Genomic DNA, 19,032 nt, shown 5'->3' on the forward strand with positions numbered 1-19,032 from the left:
GCCCCATGATTGGAGCCCAGAGCCGGAGCCCAGAGCCCTGTGGCTGGGGGACAGAGCCCGCTGCCGCACAGCTGGAACCTGCCTCCTGCCACCCCAGGGCTGGAGTCTGACCCGGCCACCCTCAGAGGGTAGGGAACTCACCAGCTGCCTGCTCCTCTGGCGTTTGTGGCTCCAGAAGAGGGCAGTGCCCAACCCCTGCTGGCTGCTCGGGGGTGTGGGGGTGTGTGTGGGGGGGGAGGCAGGTGGCACAGCACAGCTCCGGAGGCTGTGGCCACATAAAAAGCCCCTAGTGGCCACATTAGAGAAAAACTGGGCTAGCGAGAGGCAGAACAGATTCAAATCAGGTTGTTGACACAGGCAGGAGGAACTGAGCTTACTTGTTGGGCCTATTCTCAAAGGCTCCCGGTGAACAAACAGCAGTTTGAGCAGCTCCCAGATCACTGCTTTCTCTGGGGGTTCATTATCTTTGAAACACATGGTGGAAACCAGGTCTATGAAGAAGCTATTGCACATCTGACGGAACTGGGCATTCCTCTTTATTGCAACACTGAGGAAATGGTGGGAAAAGAAATTACTAAGGTAGCCAGACAACTGCAGAACCAGTTACATTGCATGGCACTGCTACACAGGTCCAACTAGATGATCCAGTGATTCCTTCTGGCCTCAAACTCTATGCCTGACACTGGATAAAGCTCAGATGCCCATAGTCAACAGGGTGATTTATCAGCAAAACAAGATTCTACACTAACAAACAGAGTTTTAACGAGACATTACTACAAGGCATTTCTCAGAGCTATTATCTACGAAGACTGTTTCCCATTGCCATTTGTGATCTTACTGCCAGGGACCCAGGATATTGTTACTGCTGACTTCTCGCTAAGAAGCAGAAAACAGTGACCCAAGATAGGAGTAGTTTAATCACTTGATTCATGCACTTTGCTTTACAGAGTATCTGAAACTTCTCAAATGGAATGAGGGAACTTCTCACCATACCTTTAAACACAGGGCAGAGGGAGACCAGTATAATTTATTATACCAAATCTTCTGGTACTTAGACCTTCAGAGCTGAGGGTCAGGGTCTCCCAACACAACTAGCCAATTATCTCCTGCTGCAGGGTTAGTGACACAAGGTTGTCATAGGAAGGATGTAATACCTGAGCTCCTGGGAGATGGTTACACTATAGTCATCTGGCAGGTTAACTTTGCAGTATGGACAGAATATCTGCCCCGGTGTCAGCCACTGTTTGATGCAACTCTGACAGAAGACATGATCACAAGGCAGGTTGACTGGATCCTTAGGGTCTTCCAGGCAGATCGGACATGGCTTCAGACCATATCTGTAATCCAATCAACACAACTAAATCCAAGCACTCGAGCTACAGGCCTAAAAAGTCTTCTACTGCAACTCAGATTAAGGATCAGAGGAGGGAACCTGGGTCTGACTGGCATGTCTCTCAAGGTCAGGGAAGAGGATAAGGCAGCAAGTTGTTTTCATTCATCCAGCTTTCACCATGATGAATACTAAATTGCCATACACCAGAAAGTTGTTGGTGCATAAAACAAGAATGAGATTCCAGGTTACAGAACAGAACATCCAACAGGTTGAGAACTAAATTGCTAGAGTTCAGTGTGAACTCTGCACTGGCATTTGAAAGCACCTACCAAAATTAGGTCACAAGGTAAATTAAGGCAACAAACGGAATAATCTATTCATTTTATTCTCTTATTTTCCCAGCTTAGCATGTAAAAGTGCTTGTGACAAATATCACTGGCTTCTCCTTTGCCAAGAAACCAAAAGGACATTTTTATCCACCTGCCTAGATACGTTTTCAAACAGATAATCCAGGTGACCTAGAGCCTCCAGCTGGCCTGCTCCACAGGGTAGATTCTCTAGGGCAGGGGGAGGCAACCTATGGCGCACGTGCCGAAGGCGGCACGCGAGCTGATTTTTAGTGGCACTCACACTGCCCGGGTCCTGGCCACTGGTCCAGGGGGCTCTGCATTTGAATTTAATTTTAAATGAAGCTTCTTAAACATTTTTAAAACCTTATTTACTTTACATACAACAATAGTTTAGTTATATAATATAGACTTATAGAAAGAGACCTTCTAAAAAACATTAAAACGAATTACTGTCATGTGAAACCTTAAATCAGAATGAATAAATGAAGACTCGGCACAGCACTTCGGAAAGGTTGCCGACCCCTGGTCTAGGATGTAAGGGTGAAGTTCAACCCACATATTTAGGTCTCTAGCATGGGTGGTGGGTATCAATGGCAGGGGAAGGCTCAGCCTACCCAAACTGCCTGCGTGGCCCCACCCACACTCCACCTCCAGGCTCCCTCCTGCTTCCTGCCACGCTCTGCTGCGGGCGCGGCTCTTCCTTCCCATGTGGCTGGGGCCCGAGGCCAATGGCGCTAGAACCTGGGGGCCACAGCCCTCTCACTTTTTGAAAGTGGATGAGCCTAGCCTCCACCTGCCTGGGGAGGCTGAGAGCAGCCTCTGGCCTGTTTCCAGGAGGAGGGTCCATGACTCCATGCCAGCTCCCCACAGCTGCCCATGCGTCTCTCCCCGACCCAGTTCTGGCTGGAAGGGGCCTCAGAGCCGCAGCAAGAGTCACGTGTGGGCAGCTGTGAGGAGCTATGGAGTCATAGACCCTCTACCTGCCCCGGGCAAGCGGGGACACGGGCGGGGGCTGCTTGGGCCCCCCGCACCACAGACAGGTAAGAGTGTCCACTGCAGCTTCCCACAGCTGCCCACCCAGCTCTTATCATAGCTGGGCTGTGGCTCCGAGGCTTCCCGCCCCACCAGCTGGAGCTGGGTCGAGGAGAGCTCCATGGCCACTGTGGGGAGCCTGGGTTCCTCCACCTGCCTGGCCAAGGGGCCAGGGACACGAGCAGGAGGCTGCTTTCGCCTCCACCTCAGGCAGGGACCCCCCCCCCCCACCGCCACTTTTGGTCTGGGCTGGGGCTACTGGGGGTCAGCCTGCAGCCAGGGACTCCAGGTGACTGGAGCCGGTGCTCACATCGCCCACCCATCCACTGCGCTGGGGACTGCACTCAGCTGGCCTGCCCACCTGCCAGGTGCTCCAGGGCTCGGGGCCATGCTGCCTGCCTACCCGCAAGGAGCTCCGGGGCAGGGTGAGGGGCAGATGCTCAGGAGGCCTGGAGCTGGTGGGGGTGCCCTCAGGGCTCCAGTAGGGGAAGGGGGGCAGGAGGGGTGGGCCAGTTGGGGGTCACTAATTACATTAAGGATAAGTTTGGCCCATTGTACTTTATTCCCACAACAGCAACAAATTTCATTCATTCAACCTATGCTGAAGGTCCTAGGCTCAAGAGTGAGCTGCCTCGTGCTTGCTGAAGGAAGTGGGAAGTGACGAGAGGATACATGAAAGTCAGCTAGTGCATAATATGTTGAAAAAACACTTGGGAAAACACAAGCTCTGTAGGGACTCTTATCTCCCAAGGCTCAGCCTAGGTCAATGTTCTCCCCACCCCGAGTCCACACGCTTTGCATGCTACACTATCTGTTCCAGGCTCAATGCAAAACACGGAGATGCTTAGTGTAAACCTATGCACACACCCTTTCAGGAACGTGCCCATCCCAATGGCCTTACTTGCAAATAGTTGCGTTGGCTTCCTCCTTACATCGGCACAGCACTTTCATCACTGCATTGAATGTTTTATGAGTCTTGATGTCAGAGTCCCACTGAAGACACTGGAAGGGAAGGCAACAGTAAGTGACTCTACTTTGCTGCTTTAGATGGAGATTTCCAGAGAGAGGAGAAAGAAGAGGAAGGAAAAACCCGCAGATGCAGCCAGCACTGCCCATCTCTCTTGGTTCACATTAGCACAGCAGTCGATCACCACACTTTACAGTACAGGGAAAAGCAGCTGGCTCGACAGTTCCTGAGAGCAGTCCAGGGCCTCTGATGTTGCAGGAGCTGTGGGGGCAGGGGACAGGGTGGCCTTTCAAGCACCACTCTTGTGTGGCTCCCCTCTGGGTGCCGTTGCTTTTGTGACTCAACTTTGGAAAAGGGAGGCCTGGGTGATCCCCTTCTAGCTGGGGTCTGTGGGGACGTGGATCCTTCATTCAGGGGAGGAAATAACCAGGAAGCCTCAGCAAAACAGCAGGGAGCTCAGCAGCTCCTACAGGCAGCTCAGAATGACAACTGACGTATGGAAGCAAGAGATTCTTACTATCTGAGGCAGGATTTCTGATTGGCTGCGAACGGCAAGTCTGCCTGCAGCTCTGCATGTAGAACAGAACTAGCAGGGGCTTTTCAGAGGGCAGGTCTCAGACTCAGCCCACAGATTTGGTTCTGCCTCCTATAGCTACACTGTTGGATCTGTGAAACTGGCTATGAAGGACCATTTGAGGAAATTGCAAAGTTTGCAGGCAGTTCATGAAGAGAAGGAGAGATGAGGTGTTGAGAACTCATTGTTCTCAATGATTTACCCAGCTCTGTTTGTGACTAATGACCAGCAACAGGTTTTGGATAGCACTCCTTTAGCAAATTCAAATAATCTTTCAGAAAGGAGAGGAGAGATCCCTACTTCAACCCCAGATGCTGCTTAATGAGGATGTTCTTACATTGCCTAGCAGCAAGATGTGTCTCTTTACCAGATCCTGCAATTCTGGAATCAGGGACTCAGTCCCAAGCAGCATATGTTCCACAAAGAGGGACATAGAGAAGACTCGATTCCACCGAAGCCTGTCAGAGAGAAAGCACAGTTACAATACTATCAAACGGGAGCCTCCTGGGAAGAAAATGGATGAAATAGGGAGGAAGGGAAAAGGCAACATCAGAAGATCAAGTCAGAACAGTGTGATACGACCACTGCTTTCATGCTGACAAACAGTCTCATTGTTCCCTTGTGCTCCTCTTGCCGTTTCTTGTATCTCTCTATTGTCTCATGTCATACTTAGATTGTAAGTTCCTTGGGGCAAAGACTGCCTCTTTGTCGTCTCTTTATACAGTGCCTAGAACAGTGGAGTTCTTAGGCGCTACCGCCATACAAGTAAACAACCATACATTCACTAGATTGTGGATACGGACAACCCTATACAGGTTTGATTCCTATATCACAGGGCTAATAAGAGATCTCCACTATCTATAGGGTTTTTCCCTCACCCTCACTTGCTCTTGTTTTCCTAAGACACTAGTTAATTTTAAACTGTCTGGGACCATCCTCGGAGAGGAAGCAAGACTGGGGTGAAGCTCCAAATATCTACCAGAGTCAGTGTACGTGAGGGATTAACGTGGAGATGAGCTGTTAGTTCAACGGTGGCAGTCTACCAAGCACCAGGACCCACCCAGTGATTTCATCCAGAGCTTTAAAATGATCCTGGATCTCATTTGGAATGGGAGCTGCTGATTATTATTATTATGTTTTAAAACATAGACTTGGGAAAATAGAGAAAGCCCTGTAATGCAGAACAGACATGTTCTGGGGAAAAGACGATCAATGCAGCCCAGCAGTAACGCTGGAGGGGTTAAAAGAGTTTTAGTCTGAGAACAACAGTACTGTAGATACATTCAGTCCATACTAGACATCGTTCCCTTGAAGGGCAAGATACAAGGAGTCTTTCAAGACTGAGATTCTTAGTGGGTCATTGTTACTTACTTGACTTCCTGGAGCAGTTGATGGCACTGACTTCCACTGTCCTTAGAACTGCTCTCCATGCAGACAAGTTCAATGGGCATATGAAGATTCTTCACCTGCTGTAGCCAAATCTGTGGCCTGGACTTCAAAACTTGATCCTCCAGCATCTCAGCACAAGCCATTGCAGCAAACACATCCAGAACCTAGACAGGCACACGCACACACAGGCTTTAGTATAACTTGGCAGCTGGAAAGGCGACATCCTCTTCCCAGCTCAATTTCACAGTTACTTGTGAGTGGGCTCTGGTTTGTTATTGTAGGGTTACTCATGAGCGTTGTGCACACTGGTTCACATTCCTGGAGTTCCAGGATTTATGTGCCCCTGGCTCAGGTCATTAGCAGATCGCAGAGATTAACCCGGAGTGTGGTAAAAGTATTTATTCCTTGCCAGTACTACAGGGCAGATCTGATAATGGGTTGAATATCCAGGGTATTAAAGATCCATATCTATTTTTCAGTTCCCACTGTTGCAGGTGCTTTGTTGCTGCTGAAATAGAAAGACAGATCAAAGGGAACTGAAATGCTATGTAGGGGAGCTGTGCTAGTTGGAGCTCTCTTCCTCCCAGGGCTAAGAATCACATCATGCCAGAGTGAGACCGTACCATCTCAGAAGGTGACGAAGTGCTTCCTTTCTCAGCCTGGTAGAGAAGACTATTGAGGACACTGGGGTTCACAGCCAGGATCCTGGAGAAGTTCTGCAGCCGGCTCCTAAATTGATGGTACCCAAGGTGGACCCAGGGCAGGGAAAGCATCTTTTCCTCTCCACCTACAGATGCTGCCTTCAGTTCCTCAATGCACGATAAGAGGGCGATTTGCAGAAACTGAACATTTAAAAGAAAATAAAAGTTTTCTCTGCCCCAAAATGCCTACAAGAACATTTCTGAATTAAATCAACACTATTCAGAGAAAAATGACTTAAAGATTTGCTCAGTAGAAAAATATTTTAGAGTCAATTCGTTAAATATACTATCATGTCAGTGTCCCCAGGTGCTCCTACCAGAGGTGACCAGGTGACTTTCTGAAAGTAATGTTCCATCCATTTGAATCAGCGGTTCCAGTGGCAAGTTGTTTCTTCCTTTTGCCATCCAACTGCTAGGCACCTCCACAAGAGGGACTCGGACTGAGTCCCCTGAGAAAGAGGCCAGGTGAATGCTCTAATGTACATTCTTCAGGATCATGTATGAAATAAGCTCTGCTCTCCCACATCTAAATTATTCTTAGTCCTTGGTTCAAACACTGACCTGTAACTCCTCAGAAGAGGACACGCCTATGGTCAGGAGGATGAAGTCTCTGACATAGCAGTGAAAGAGCACATTCCTTTCTTCCTCAGCCAGACTTGAAATAAACTCGCCCAGGGGAGTCTTCTGGAAGATACTCACAAACTTCTCTGTATGGCCTGGAACATCAGGATGCAAAAGGAAGTTTTATGTTACAAGGAAAATTAGTTGGATACAGCACCCCTCCCAAAGGGGTTTTGCAGAACAGAATTAACCAGTGGCGTGGCAGTGTCAGCAAAACACCCAGCTGTGATGCACTCAGCACTACCTCCCCTCACAGCCACAAAAAGACTGCCACCTGCTTTACTGAGGAGAAGTATTGGTCAGGCACTGAGATCATCTCTCTCTGCCATTGTAAAGGGCCCAGAGATTTTTTAACGTTTACCTGGACAGTACAACTGATGTGAGAAGAAACCACCCCACCATATTTCCCCATTTCTGTGACCATCTGTCTATGCTCATCAGTGGAGCAGCTGAGCGAGTAATTTTAGAACATCCTTTAGCACAGTACTCTGCTGTCTGCCATGAATGGGACCCCATGTCCTGGTAAGAGACTTGAAGGCAGGACCTGGCCCAAAGACAAGTGTACTGGGGTCCACTGACACATCAACTCCTGATATTCCCAGGTATTTCCAATACAGGGACACAGAAAACGAGAGAGCGTGATCAGGGAAAAGCTAAAGTTAGATGTGCAGCACTCTAGTGTCTTACATGGGACAGGGCACTGAAAGCAGCCTCATGGTCATAAGAAAATAAATAGTTGTATTGACAACCCAGGGTTTTCAGCAAAGGAATTAGCTGGAATGCTCTTGCTTACTGAGCTCAGACTGGGCTCTCACCTTCAGTGCCTGGGATGTACTGAGCCTGCAACCACAGCTCTTCCAAATAATCCTTTATCCTCCAGCTGAAGGGCATTTCATTGCCAGCATGTGCAAACACCTTCATGTCATTCTGCACCAGAATCGTCTCTGTCTGAGAGCTGAGCGGGGGCACATGCAAAACAGAAGACAGTGGGCAGTTAGTGCTCAGTGCCATCACTCGGAGGGCTCTGGTCAGTTTCAAGAAGGTGGCTGGGACTGAGAGTGCCAAAAGCAAGGAAATACACATAGTAGGATTGGATAACACAAGCTGTCCTGCCAATCACAGAACAATGTTGATAGGGCCTGCTGATTACACATCCTCCCAGCAAGAACTGCAACGTGGCCCTTATGCTGCAAGAGAAAATAACTTGTGTGTAAGTTCTCCACGCAAATATAGAGCCATTAACTTGATCGCCCTCCAATACTGATCACCCCAGCCCTCCCACTGTAGTTTTCGGCAGCTCACCTGCTGTTACCCACGTTGTAAGGGATGCTCAGAAGGTTCAAATCACTGAAGATGAAGATCCATAGATTTTTCACGCAGCCCTCTGTATTCGGCCTGACCAATAACTCCAGGTTACAGTCTCTGTCTGTGAGTGACACCATATGAGCCAGGAATGGAGTCACCACATTCTGGACTCGCTTCCACAGGGTGTGTCTATGAGTGACAGAGAGATGGATGGAGACAAAGCAGAGAGTGAGCGATGCTGATCTGCATGTTCAGAAGTCAACGTGTGGCTGTTGTGGGACATTTCCAAGGGGAAATCTGCTCAATTACATTTGCAAACAAGGGAGAGACCGACCTAATCCTGCATTTCTCCACCTGCTTCTCTGGCGTGCAGGTCTCTGTTGTTTTCATTCAGCGTAACACTGCACTTATGCTCTCCCTCCATGGCACTGCCCAGCCAGCTGAGCATGCCCAAGCCATGCTCCCTCTGAAGCAAGGGGAACGCAGGACTAGAGAGTTACCAGCACTGGGCTGAGACTATTACATCATTCTTAAATAGATCCAATATTCAGAGCACACAAAGGTGCCCTTTCTGCTATCATTTCCATGTATACAGATGGTATTTTTAAAAAGCTGCCAAGTGGTAACGTGCTTAGCTGCTGTCCATACCTGAAAGTCCCAGCCTCCTGGAGGGCATTAAGGTTTGAAGCCTCCCGCAGCACCCAGTCCTTCAAGTTAAAGGAATTTTCTTCTTGTTTCTTCAAGAGGCTGAAGAGACGATTCTTCACTATCTTCAGGAAGGAGGCTGGAAAGAGCACAGAGCTCAGCAACCCCTTTTCCTTACCCCAACATACAGGCCAAAAGCTGAAGTGACTAGCAGAAAGTTTCTCCAATTTTCATCCACAACCCAGTCAACAAAGGAAGCTGGCCAATTTATAGCACCTCCTGAGGCTGCTGTCCAGGAACTGAGACCCTAGGTAAGGCATTATCACCAAAGGATGGAATTAAAATATATGCAGACAAACTCCAGTGAGGTGCACGTAATTCTGGAGACCATGTGCAGACACTATTGGGTGCTGGGGATCTCTCCACTGGATCCAGCTACCTAGTCTCAGAAAAGCTCCCAACCCAAAAGGGGAAAGTGCATTACTCACCACCTTAAACCAAGCAAAGCAGAGTTCTCCAAGTATTTCTCTGCCCTGGAACTGTGTAGTGGGTTCATCTCTGGGTCTCTGGGCAGAATCCAGTTCTCATGAGGTGAATGTCACTCAGCAGATGGCCTCACAAGGGAGTTCAGCCCACCTTACAAACCCAGGGCAAAGCCCTTGGGAACTCGTACCTTTCAAATCATCTTCTTTAGACAGAAAGCCAAGAAGAATCTCGATCCTCTTTGTACTACGGCAGGAGACCTCACTTTGGTCCCGTAGCATTCCTACTGCACTCTGCACGCAGCTCCTCAGGAGAGTGGTGGTGTCCAGGACTTGGGTCTTTCCAGGTACAGAAAGAAAACAAACCTGGTATTACTCTACGATTGTGCATGTTTCCCCTTTTTCAGTTACAGCTAGATTCTCATTAACGTGCCTATGTAAATATGCAACTTCTCTCCTGTCTTCCTCCTTTCCTTTCACCTTTGACTCAGGTTCACAGCCTTTTCTGCATTAGGGTACGTTTGACATGACATACTCCTCCTGTGATGCTGTGAACTGGCTCTCCATCTAACATTAACTGAAAGGCAGGACAAGACTCCCACTGGATAATCAGCTAGCTCAGAAACCAGAAGTGGAGGTGATAATATTAACTTAGGAGCTGCAACAAGACAACCTGGGAAATGCAGATTTTGGCAGGACACAGTCGGAGTCTGTCTGACATTTACACATTCTTTTGAGTTCACGTAAAGTATGGTGAGCACAAGCCAGCACTACCAAGGTTCTTGCACAGGTTCCCTCACCAGGATGGACAGGAGTTCGATATTAACATAGTTTAACTGCAAATACCAATTCACACTGGCAAACGAATAAAGCTAAGAGTTCTGAAACGTGGGCCTCAGCTTGAAAGGCACAAACAACTCATAGAGGCCTTTAAAACAGCTGACAGAGACTCAAAGTGAGGGACAAAGAGTAGCCAAGGTGAGTCCCTGGAATGATGTACAGAATCATTCATTTAATGGTTATTTTCAATCATCAGCATTTCTGATGTGAATAATAGTGGGATAACATCAGAGTTGCAAGGGTCAGAGATGACTTTGGGTATAAAACAGGTCATGTATCTTATCAGAGAGCGTAGAAAGGTGTATTTAGTAATTCAAAGTAAAAGGAATGGATTCTGAACTTACACCACATTCCTCTGCTACAGACACTGCTGTTTCAACCTCCATCTCCTCCTCTTGCTCCTCTCCATCCACGATCATAGCTGCAACCACAAAACACAACTTCTAATTAGAAAGAAAAGCAATTCACTGCTAGGGCAATGGGATAGAAGTTTTTAATACAGACTGGACACTAAAGCACTAGATCCTCTACAGAGTCTCAGATTACCTAAATGTCTGCCAAGTATGGTTCTCAGCTACAGATGCTGATCCTGCAGGCCCTCATGAAGGAAAGAGAGAAAGCAAGTGACTATGATTTCAGAGCTGGGAGGTAGGCTGGGGAAAGTATAGTGTTTTCTTCCCACATATTTAGGTGAACTAAAATCTAAACATGACAGTGAGAAATTGTTTCCAGTGTCAAATCATCCCAGTTGATCTTCCCTCAACACTTGGCCAGAGCAGTGCAGCTCTGAGTGGCAAAACTCCCATTATTCAAATCCTAGGACCCTTTCTCCCATATCTGAGTCCTGAAATGAAGTACACTCTTCTCTTTCAGTCCTGACAGGGTGCCAGCGGTGCCCAACAGCATGAGTGTCACATTTTTGTGACAAAAGACAACGGGGGATTTAATCTGAAACCACCAAACTCATTTCACTGATGGCCTGCAACTGGAATGGAGATCTTCAAAGATGATGAGGTAGTGCAAGTGCATCATCTGTAGCCAACTCAACACCCTCCAAAGAAAGCATAAGTTGAGATTTTATGTCTAGTATACCCAGAAACATGGATTTGCTCTACCAGACATAAATAGCTTTTGCCCAGTGTACAAAAGTTACTTTGGATTTATAGTACTGAAAACTCTTATAATACTTGTGAGCTCTTATCAGAACCTCTGTGCTTAATGGGGATGCTTTTCTTTCCTCTGCTGAGACTCTGATCTCCACGCATTAGTACATCTGAGATGCATGAACCTCTCATCCTGCTCCCCTGGGTACATCACCACCCCTGTTGTCATGCCCAGCATGTGGCTTACATTCAGGCTTGTCCACATCCTCACAGAACAGCTGGCTGATAGTGAGGTTCCTCAGGGCAGTCACATCAGAGACCATGTCCTTGGATCTGCGGAGGTCATCAATGTGCACTGACTGCCACAGCCCTGGAAACAAAGAACGAGACATTTCAGGTCTGCAACATGCTCTTCCACAGAAGCTTCTGAGGAACTTTCTGCCAGCACCTTTAAACAACAAACAGAGGTTTGGTCCAACAGGTTTATGCTCTGAACTGCCAGGGTTTGATTCGTGTATCACTGAATAGTAATCTTTCTTGACAATTAAAGAGTTGCAGTGACTTGCTCTGGATATGGTAGTGTACGATTCTCCTCAACTGGAAGGATAAGCATGTTATGGGGGCCTTGAGGATGCAATTAAAACAAGGAGACTCCACAGAGCACAATAGGGTTGATGGAGGACTTGCTGGGAAAAAAAAAATAGCACCTTGGGATCTATTCATGAGATAGCCAGGGGAAGGGTCCACAGTTGGGGTCGTGCTCTAGCTGTGTTTCAGCATTTATTTAGCACTGAGTACAGAAATAAGGGATCCTTCCAGAAGAGACTAGGAGGACTAGGGGCAGGGGAGGATCGAGGTGGGGTGCAGCTTGTAGCAAGCAGTGACAGCTCTGGTAAGCCACAGGAAGCACTGTCACTGGAATTTTTAAAAAGCAAAAAACGTATCCAATGGAAAATCCCTACAGTTTTTTGATCGTGGTTCAAATGACCCAACGTGCTGAGCTCTGAAAAGGCCAGTCTTACCTCCATGGAATCCCACATAAGAGGTTCCACCTTCTATCCGTGACAGCTTAGTGATAAAGTAGACAAAGACTGAGACTTCTCCCAACTCCACCTTGTTGATTTCATTAACAGCTGAGTATCTACAAGGGAAGGGAAATGTCTGAGGACAAGTTCAGTACAGTACCCTGAGGCAGGTACTCCCTTCCTTCCACAACACTGGTCAAGGGTAATTGGATTCTCTTCCTCCCTCTCCTCCAGGAAGAGACAAACATGGACTGGGACTCTCAGACCTTCAACAGGCTGTCCTGACCCTGTCACTAATAACTTCGTTTTGGTAGACATCCTCTGCTTCCCTCAGCATTTCTAAGCTTTCAAATCTAAATCTTACCTCAGAGAGGGAGCACAAGTCAACCCTGCTCTGTGCACCAGTTTCTGATTTGTCTTTTTTAACATTGTCCAAAGTGTGGTTGGCCCTTGCAAAAGTTAGATCAAATCTACTCCAGTGGTAGATTGCAGAGTGGGAGGCCCCAACAAGTGATACTCCAATAATGCTCTAAGTTAAGACTGGGGAAGACATTACAACAGTTAGCAATTATCTCACGTGTGACATACTTGGCTGAGGCAATGAGCTGGGCACTTTGAGAACCATCTTCAAAGTCCGTCTGAATAATTAGGATTTTATTTCCTGAGGTAGAATCAAGGAAATTCCTGGAGACAGAAAGAAAATGGAGGAAATGGTTCCATATGAGCTTTGGGTTCTTGCAGAGAGAACAAGATATTAAACATCCACCCGTGTAAAAATAGTGTAATTTTAAAAACAAATCCCCCTGCCCCAACAACTTGGAGTCACCTTAGTAACCCCTCTCCTCAGCTCCCTCCCTCCCTTTGATCTGGTATTTATTTATTGTCCTAATGATCAGTCATCACTGATTTTAACCTAGACTGTCTGCTCTTCAGCGTAGGATAAGGCAGACAGACAGACTCACCTAATCTCTTTCAGGAATGAGTGCTCTGTGTCGAACTGCTGAAGGGACCAGGACCGGATGGAGAGACTCTGAACCTTACCCTGCACTTCCGCCTTCAAACGCTCAGAGTCAGCGGCTGTCAGAAGCCTGGAGAAAGTGGTGATCTTAGAGACAAGAATTGCAATATGAGTTCTTCGCTCAGACATGAACAAGGAAAGTAGCAACTGAATGACAGCATTTGCCTGTCTATGCTCTGGAACGATGCCGTATGCACTCATTTGTAAGGTGCTCTCTGTTAGAGCTCTTCCTCGGAGTGCTCTTGACCCTTGGGTCTCAACTGCATCGTGTTTACACTTTAAAAAAACCCAACATGCTGATCTCAGGAACTGTGTTAAAGGAAGTGTTTTGGTTTTGCTTCTTTTTTTAAAACGTGCCCCTTAAGTCTGAGAGTTCTCAGGCTCCACATGGACTAGCTGGAGAACTAAACCTACTAGCCAGAGACAGATACAAAGACAAGTGTTCAGGAGGCCCTGACTTGCAGGGTCTAGAGGCAATAAACATCCTGGTCAGAAGGCCCACCATGCTTCCATCCACAGTGCTGGAAAGTGGGAGGAGTAAGGTGCAAAGATATTTTTATCAGGGTGCTGCCCTGGATCCTGTGCATAAACTTTGTTTGTACCCAGTGTCTGGCTAGTAAGTGTCTGAAAAATTTGAAGTCCTCTGACAGCTGCAAGGAAGGACAAGGAAAAAAAGTCTGCTCCACAACACCTCCACCAGCCTTTGTTTGTTTTAAGTTGTCTTCTCCTGTGAATAACCCCACTGTCTGCCTCTGCTGCTGCTCAGAACTCACAGCATAAAACTGATGAGTGAACAATTTCATTTTCTGAGCCCTGCACTACACACGTGGAGTTGTCGTTCCCATCCCATCCCACCATGTGTGGCTGTAGATGTTAAGATCTACAAGTGACACCTAAACCTAGATCTCTTGCATGGCACAAGCATATACTGCTTTTAGAAACAAGGTGCATCAGATAATATCTTTTATTGGATCAACTTCTGTTAGTGAGAGGGACAAGCTTTGAAGAGCAGGTCCCAAGGAAGAGCTCTGTGTAGTTGGAACACCAATATTCCAGGCCTGCCATGGCTACAACGCTGCACAGGATGTGCCTTTGTCAGTTTTCCTTTTCATTTCAATTACTTTTCCTCCTCAGGAACCCTTGGCACACCTGCATCTGGAGCTCTTGGTAAGGGCTCATTTTTTTTATTTTATTTTTTTGGCTGAGTGATTAGAGGGGGATATTTACAAAGGAAAATTAGGCAGTTAACTCCTATTTGTGCCCTTGAAAATCCCCTTCGAGAGAGCATTTGGGAACACTACCTCATGGATGCCACGGCCACACAGAGATTAAAGGCTCCAAGATGAATCAGTGTGATCACTGAAATGCATCGCTCACCCCACATCACTATAACTGCAGATCTGGGTTTTGAAACAGTGAGAAGGCTCACATTACCCCTACCCATGTGAACTGATACTGTAATACCAACAAAGCGAATTCAAAAGCCTAGTGCATGGACAGTTTGAGGACCTAAGGATCTTTTTGGAGAGAGAGAAATTTTCAGGAGACTCACCTCAGTGAAGACTGTGCGATGTCTGGACTCTGCATGGATGTGAGCCTGGAGGAAATCCACAAGCGAGGTGTGCTGCTGCTCTTTAAAGTATTTGTTGGCCAGATGATCTGCCACACAGGAGCTCAGCCGTGAACTGCCCAGGCGAACTACAGAATCTGGTGTTGCACAGTTCAGCAGCACCAGCTGGGCTTCTTGTTGCACATTTGGCATCAGTTCATCAGGATGGTACCTCTGCTTCAGCTTCTCTGTCACTTGCAGGACGACCGAGGCACAGGTATCAGAGTGGTAACCAATGAAGACGTCAGAAGGGCTATATTCCTGCCTGCCCATGAGATGCTTCTCTGTATCAAAGGCTATGAAGTCATTCACCCACTTCTTTAGCTCCTCCACAATGTCTCTTTGCCTTTTGTCCAGGACGGTATTGATATCCAGGTAGTGCTTCTCAAGCCTGTTGATCAGTGGGATGGGAAAGTGTTTGTACACTACCTCTTTCTCTTCAATCACAATCAAACGGAACTTTGGGTGCACTCTGCATTTCACTCGATGAGTCCCCAAGCCCAAGTCAACGTACTTTTGGCCAGCAAGGTACACATAATACTGGTTGAGGGCATCATACAGGCTTTCATAGAGATTCTGCAGGTTGAGGAGGACAACCATCTGCCCTGTTTCCATGCAGATCTTCACACGGTTGATGTTCCTGCAGATCTGGGTGTACTCTTGGTCCTTGGGGAAGCTGGAGCCAAAGATAATCTCTGGCTGCTGTCTTTCGGCAAAAAAAGCCTGTTGGAGGATCTGCAGTGCTGCATAATTTTCCGTTAACACCAGCAGATATCTGCACTCACCATCCTGACTGTCGCTGCAAATGTTCTGCCGGACCAGATCAATGGTGCTGACATCATCAGCGTGTATTTCTCCTTCTTTTGGGATCCTAGATGTAAATATGTCCAAGGCATTGATGTTATCTTTGCCGCTGAAGTTACGGAGAACAACCTGTGCTATGTCACAAGCTGTGGGCTCTCTTTCTGAGGCCTTAGTCAAAGCTAAAATCATTTTTATGAGGCTGTAGTAGTCACGCAACCCAAAGAACTCTCTGTCTTGGGTCTTGCAAATCTTTTCATATGCGTCTGCGAAGATGGGAAAGTAGCACTCGATTCTCTGCAGGATGATGCGCTCTGAAGAGCAGATCCCCTTTGCGCTTTCTATGAGCTCTTTGTTGCTGGGATCGCCGCGTGACACAAAGATACCTCGATTCATCTTGGCGGGGTCCAGGGCCCAGTTGGAGATCCCAATAAAACCAACTTTTTTGTGAGGAAGCGGAACATCATCAATGCAGCCATCTTCCAGGAGTGGGTGCAGGGTCTTCAGGGGCATTTTTGGAGAGTCTTCTGCTAGCCCAATCTCATCGAGCACCACCACAGAGACATATTCCTTCAGGTTCTTTCCATCCTGGAAGCGAGCACACTGCTTGAAGGTACCGATGATTCCCTCAGGAGTGGAGTGGGGGCTGCACTGGAAGGACACCAAATGGATCTGTTTCATTTCCTTGTAAAGATCAGAATAAGCAGCCTGCCCTTGCATGGCATCAGCCACGATGGTTTTGGCAAGGGATTTGGAACTCCCAGGCTTTCCAACAAGAAACAGAGGGATTTTAAGTTCAATGCAGATGACCATCATAAAGACATTTTCCTTCAAGGCTAAGTTTCTCGCTATGGTATTTCTCAGAGGCACACCACTCAAGAACAGATCTTGTATTAGGCTGATTTCTTCTAGAATCCCTTTCTGGCTATCATAAGGTTTTGGAAGGTACTCACAGATAACGCTTCTGTACAACTCTTTCTTTTCCAAGGATGCATGATAGCAAACACCGACTGAAAGTACTAAGGACCAGATGACTCTGTTTCTCTTTAATTTACATTTATCAGACCCCTTCTCTGCAAGATGCTGCTCCAAATTATTTAGCAGAAGCTCACTGTGGCTGTAAAACCACTTGAAAACTTCGACACAGCGCTCCACATCCCTGAGGCTGACAAAGCTGCATTCATCATTTCTTCCTCTCATGTACTTCTGAGAGACAAAAAGCACGTCTGTTATTACCCCAATTTCAGCTGCAGATATTTGTATCAACTCAGTAAGTCTTTGTACGATCTGTTGTATGTATATTTTTTCAGTGACATCGTTCAGCTGCCCAAAATCCCACACCAGAGGGATCATGCTTGGAGGGAGAGCATGGACACGGTACACAAGCTGCCTCAGTGGAATGGAGCCAAGTTTATCTTTGGTCTTATCTGCTTTTACACGGTAGCCTAGACCAGCTGACTCCAGTCGCTGAATCATCTTTTCTGTGTGCTTACGGTAAGGGTTGCACGCTGCAATGATCTGCAAACCCGAGCCACTGGCCAACGGCTGCCCTTCTACTGTGTGGTCACACAGAACTTCCTTGATGCTGCCGACAGCTTGCGTCGTGTTGGCTTCGTCAAAAAACAGGATTGTGTCAAACTGATGTTGCCGCTTATTGGAGATAGCTATGTCTTCTGCTTCCCTGATCTTGGCATATATCATGTCCGCACTTGTGCCTCCGTGAACTTTCACAAGTTTCATGTTCTCTGCATCAACACCACTCCTGCGCAGCTCACACAGGAATTTTATAAGCCTCGTTTTCCCACAACCTGTTTCCCCCATGATAATAACTGGGATGCCACATCTGAATCGCATCTCAATAGCAAAAATCTTGAGTATATTGTCTGTTGTCAGCTCGTAGGTTTCGTCAGGGTCCATTGGCCACTGAATTCCCAAAACCAAGCACAGTTTCTCCAGCTTCTCACCTCTGGGCAACCGATCGAAGTTAATATTGAAGGGAACTCTCTGAAGTACCAACCCCTTGTACAGCTGTACAGTCATTACATCTTTCTTGATGATATTGCCATTCATGGGATTAATGGCATCAATGCCACCATTATTATTGGTCTGCAGATGGAAGCCAATGAATGTCATGGATACGCGGTCTTCGTTGAAGAAAATATATGGGTGGGGCTCAGACTCCCACTTTTTCCGAATGCGGAAAGGAATAAGATCCTCTTCCGTGACTCCTTTCATGTCAAAAACTTGCCTCCCTGGGCTCTGATCGGAAATGTTTAATGTGGGTGTTGCAAAATCCCTTGCCATTAAAATCATGAAGGAGACCACAAAATTTTTGAAACCCTGCAGAGTGTCCTGGACAAAGACAGGGTTACAGAAAACAGAAGCTTCACAGTCTCTCAACTGAACATTCAGGAACCAAGCAAAGTTTCGCAGTTCTGACCAGGCGGGATCTATCACCCCACAATGTATCAGGAACAGCTGTAGGCACTCCACTGGGGTCCCTTCAACAGAGCCTTCTTCATAGCAGAACATATCAAGGTTATCCCCACGGTCAAATCGTTTCAAGTACTGGAAAGGTCTCTGGAAGGCCTCACTGCAAAACTCCTTCTGATCCATTCCAGGTTCTGTGCAGTACTCAGATGGGTCTCTTTGCACACCCATATCCAGCACTTCCTTGGGAGACTTACAAGTTATTTTGGGGAACACATCAAGGAAATTATACTTCTGTCCATGTGAAATCTACAAGGGGTAGGGGGGACACAAATAAGTCATGGTAAGGTTTTGGCCTTAATCATCTCATGCTGTTTCTTTTACCTGTCCTGGCAAATTGTAGACACCCTTTTTTGGCAAGACTGATTAGCTACTGCAGGGTTACACAGCTGGGGCACTTTCTAAACATGTACAGCAGAATGTGAGTGTAGCTGCAATAACAATTCTCTGTCCCTCATATATTCCCTTTCTCCCTCCACCCCCACAACAACATTATTCCCATTTACTGCCTCCCCACCTTTTCAATACCACCTCACAGAGGGGGGCCGTTTCTGTCATTTCTCCCTCTCCCCAACTCTACTTCTGAATTTACAAAAAAAATTATAAATAAATAAAATTCCAAGGTTTGTCACAAATACAAGATACATTTTAAAAGATCAGACTTTGCGCTTCTCTTTCCATGCAAATGTTGTAGTGTAGCCAGTACCGTACAGCCAGCAGGAAGTGGCAATTAGCTGTAACCAAATT

The 19,032-nt window shown here is 47.0% G+C and overlaps 1 protein-coding gene across 12 annotated transcripts in view; it reads right to left on the reverse strand.

The window, feature by feature from the left end:
* The window catches only part of RNF213 (ring finger protein 213), an 86,723-nt gene that overhangs the window by 22,882 nt on the left and 44,809 nt on the right, over positions 1-19,032 (reverse strand). For all 12 annotated transcript variants that reach the window (XM_050921020.1, XM_050921019.1, XM_050921017.1 and 9 more), the window contains 17 exons: positions 14,938-18,534; positions 13,330-13,472; positions 12,956-13,051; positions 12,365-12,483; positions 11,590-11,712; positions 10,584-10,660; positions 9,591-9,738; positions 8,921-9,056; positions 8,270-8,461; positions 7,783-7,922; positions 6,908-7,062; positions 6,269-6,487; positions 5,628-5,809; positions 4,594-4,714; positions 3,617-3,717; positions 1,155-1,337; positions 378-547 (listed from right to left, as the gene is read on the reverse strand). In XM_050921020.1, coding sequence (XP_050776977.1) covers positions 378-547; positions 1,155-1,337; positions 3,617-3,717; positions 4,594-4,714; positions 5,628-5,809; positions 6,269-6,487; positions 6,908-7,062; positions 7,783-7,922; positions 8,270-8,461; positions 8,921-9,056; positions 9,591-9,738; positions 10,584-10,660; positions 11,590-11,712; positions 12,365-12,483; positions 12,956-13,051; positions 13,330-13,472; positions 14,938-18,534 — 5,902 coding nt within the window. The remainder of the gene's footprint in view (positions 1-377; positions 548-1,154; positions 1,338-3,616; positions 3,718-4,593; positions 4,715-5,627; positions 5,810-6,268; positions 6,488-6,907; positions 7,063-7,782; positions 7,923-8,269; positions 8,462-8,920; positions 9,057-9,590; positions 9,739-10,583; positions 10,661-11,589; positions 11,713-12,364; positions 12,484-12,955; positions 13,052-13,329; positions 13,473-14,937; positions 18,535-19,032) is intronic.

Source organism: Gopherus flavomarginatus, chromosome 12 (genome assembly GCF_025201925.1).
Source record: "Gopherus flavomarginatus isolate rGopFla2 chromosome 12, rGopFla2.mat.asm, whole genome shotgun sequence".
Classification (NCBI taxonomy): Eukaryota; Metazoa; Chordata; order Testudines; family Testudinidae; genus Gopherus; species Gopherus flavomarginatus.